This window comes from Zingiber officinale, chromosome 7A (genome assembly GCF_018446385.1).
Source record: "Zingiber officinale cultivar Zhangliang chromosome 7A, Zo_v1.1, whole genome shotgun sequence".
Taxonomy (NCBI): Eukaryota; Viridiplantae; Streptophyta; class Magnoliopsida; order Zingiberales; family Zingiberaceae; genus Zingiber; species Zingiber officinale.
In genome coordinates, this window is record NC_055998.1 from 128,499,392 (window position 1) to 128,501,985 (window position 2,594).

General features: G+C 44.0%; 1 protein-coding gene across 1 annotated transcript; it reads right to left on the reverse strand.

The window, feature by feature from the left end:
- Positions 1 to 1,340: 1,340 nt before the first annotated feature.
- LOC122000490 (protein LURP-one-related 5-like) lies at positions 1,341 to 2,332 on the reverse strand. Its single transcript, XM_042554879.1, has 2 exons — positions 1,932 to 2,332; positions 1,341 to 1,853 (listed from the first exon to the last, which is right to left on the reverse strand). Exons 1-2 carry the CDS (start codon positions 2,295 to 2,297, stop codon positions 1,437 to 1,439), a joined length of 783 nt encoding a protein of 260 aa, XP_042410813.1. The 5' UTR covers positions 2,298 to 2,332; the 3' UTR covers positions 1,341 to 1,436.
- Between the last annotated feature and the right edge of the window lie 262 nt (positions 2,333 to 2,594).

Sequence of the window (2,594 nt, forward strand, 5' to 3'; positions counted from 1 at the left end):
GGAAGAAATTTTATTTGTGTTCTCCATCCCCTTCCTTATACTCTGATTTGGGGTGTAAGGAATTCAACCTCTTTTTTTTCCTCACAAGGTTAAGATTTACCCATCCTTCCCCTTCATCTCCTTAATTCACTCCTTCCCAAACGAGATTAAAAGTTCTCTTTCTATGATTTTGTCCAAAAGTGCTGAAGGCGGTGAACTAGAAATGTGGCTCCGCTGTTGACTAGACGAATACTCCAAGTTGTCCTGCAACATAAGGAGCCTTATATAGTGCTAGGCCAGGGACAAGTCCCCGCCTACTCTCCGACGTTGAAGTCAGTAATTGATTGATGGAGAGAAGTGGTAAACAGTAGTGAAGAACTTGTGAGAATATGAAACATCGCATATCTCTGTCTGTATATGGAAATCCCTTTTATAGTGTTACTATTGCGTTATGTACACGTCTCAAAGTACAAGCACATGTTTCAAAACATTCCTAAGGAAAAACAAATTATAAAGTGCTTCTTACACATTTCTTTCAACGAATGTGCAAGTCTCTATGATTCAACAGATTGAAAGCTTCTGAAACACAATTTGCCTACAAGACACTCTCTATCCTTTATAACACAAACTTCCAAGAAAGTACGATATGACAAATGTACGAGTTCTGTTATAGGTTGGTCTGCCTCCACTCGGCCAGGGGGCCGCCAGTTTGGCCCCACAGATTGCAGTCAACCTTATTTTTCACTTGACCCTTTATTTGACCGAGAGGTAATATGTTCAATTGACTCTTATGTCGGATCGGATATGGCGATGAGCCAGATAAATTAGTACTTAACTTCAAATCTATTTGTAAGTTGCTTAGGACGACTGCTCAGGAGGTCCGATCAGCTCTTAACGTCCGACCGACGATGTGAGACCCACTCGGCCAACTTAACAGGGTCACCATTTTAGCTCTAGCCAACCATACGACTTTAACTACTTGACTTCGACCTCTATATTAACTGATTCTCCTTACTTTAACCCTCATTTTAGAGGATTATCTTTATCACCGTATCATTCTCCTTTCTACCCATCTCCCATCTCCTCCTAAACATAAGGGAAAGAAGGTCCTCCTCCTAAACAGAAGGTAAAGAAAATAACTCGTTCAATCTCGTGAAATGGAGAAAGTAAATTATATTGATCGAGTGGTTTTTTAGAAAAAAGTAATTTTATTTTTCAACAGATTATTCCATAAAAATGATCTTAATTCACATGGGACCTACCATCTAAGTATCAACTGACTATGCCCGCGGGGCTATAACGAAGGTTTATGAATCAGTTTCTTCGAGTTGTCAACATTATTTGGTGACAATATTTGTCAATTTTGAAGACTAACAATCACTCAATTATATATATTATTAAATCTTAGCACAGGAGGAGTTATCGAATAAGTCCCTGGAACTAACCATAATTAACTATTAACGGTTACAAGAGATCTCTGTCATCGGAGAATCGACCTGCTCCTCATCTTCCTCGTCGTCGCCGGTGATCTGGTCGAGGACGATGACGAGACCCATCGCGAACGCGGAATCGCAGTGCGGCTGAAGGTACAGCGAGAACACGTCCCTCCCCAACACCACGTGCGACAAAGCGTCCACCTTGCGCTTGATCTCAGCCACCACCACCGCTCTTCCTCCTCCGCTGCCCTCGTAGAGAAGCCGGCAGCAGCGCTGCGAGAAGGACCCCTCGATCCGGTACTCGTCCGATTCCACCTCCACCGCGAAGCCGCCCCTATCACCGCCGAAGATGGAGGAACGCCGCACCGCAAAAAGGGGCCGCTGTCCCTCTTTCCTCTCCCCGAGGAAAGCCTCCCACCGCTGATGCAAGCTCGGCAACTGCAGGAGGAGGAACGACAGTAGGGAAACAATTAAGGATCGATTTGAATCTCAAATCTAAACCAATCGATATCGGACCTTGCGGCGGAGGGTGACGATGGGCTCGCCGGAAGGATCCATGAGCAGAATCTGGCGGTCGGCGAAAGCAGGGGAGCCACTGCGGTCATAGGTGTCGACTCGGAAGACCATATCTCCGGTTTCGTGGTCGTAGGCTGCAAAACCGTCGCCGGGGAAGAAGAGGGACGTCTTTCGGATCGTCAGCTCCCGCTCCGCCTGGCTACAAAATCTCTCTCCGACGACCGCCACCACCTCAGACGCTCCCAAATCGGCCTCCATTCCGAAGATCGGGTGATCACAGAAAGAGAAAGATCGATAAAGAGTGAGTTGGAAGGCAGAGAGGGGAGATGCAGACATGCAGTGGTAAATATGAGGCTGTGAAGCCATGGCTGCTCTCCGAATACTGTGACGCAGTGGGAACAAAACTTTAGGTAAATGGACTGCACGTGTATTCACGTGAAGGTCCCTAAGCTAGTCGTGGGATCCCATGGATAGAATTATATAGTTTTTAAAGGATAAAAATAAAAAAGTGGTTTTATTTTCAGATGTTTTATTTTTTAAATTTAAAAGATTGTGTTATTTTATTTTTTATTCAGAAAATATTTTTATGCAATCATTATTATAATAACTTTAGCCAACATTAATACAATTGAAACAGTTTGAATCAAAATGACTCTAAATAAA

Bases quoted from the DNA above. Each gene is read 5' to 3' on its own strand.
- LOC122000490 (XM_042554879.1), bottom strand. From the start codon at position 2,297: ATGGCTTCACAGCCTCATATTTACCACTGCATGTCTGCATCTCCCCTC. The intron at 1,854-1,931 runs GTCCGATATCGA...CTCCTCCTGCAG, and splicing joins TCGTCACCCTCCGCCGCAAG to TTGCCGAGCTTGCATCAGCG.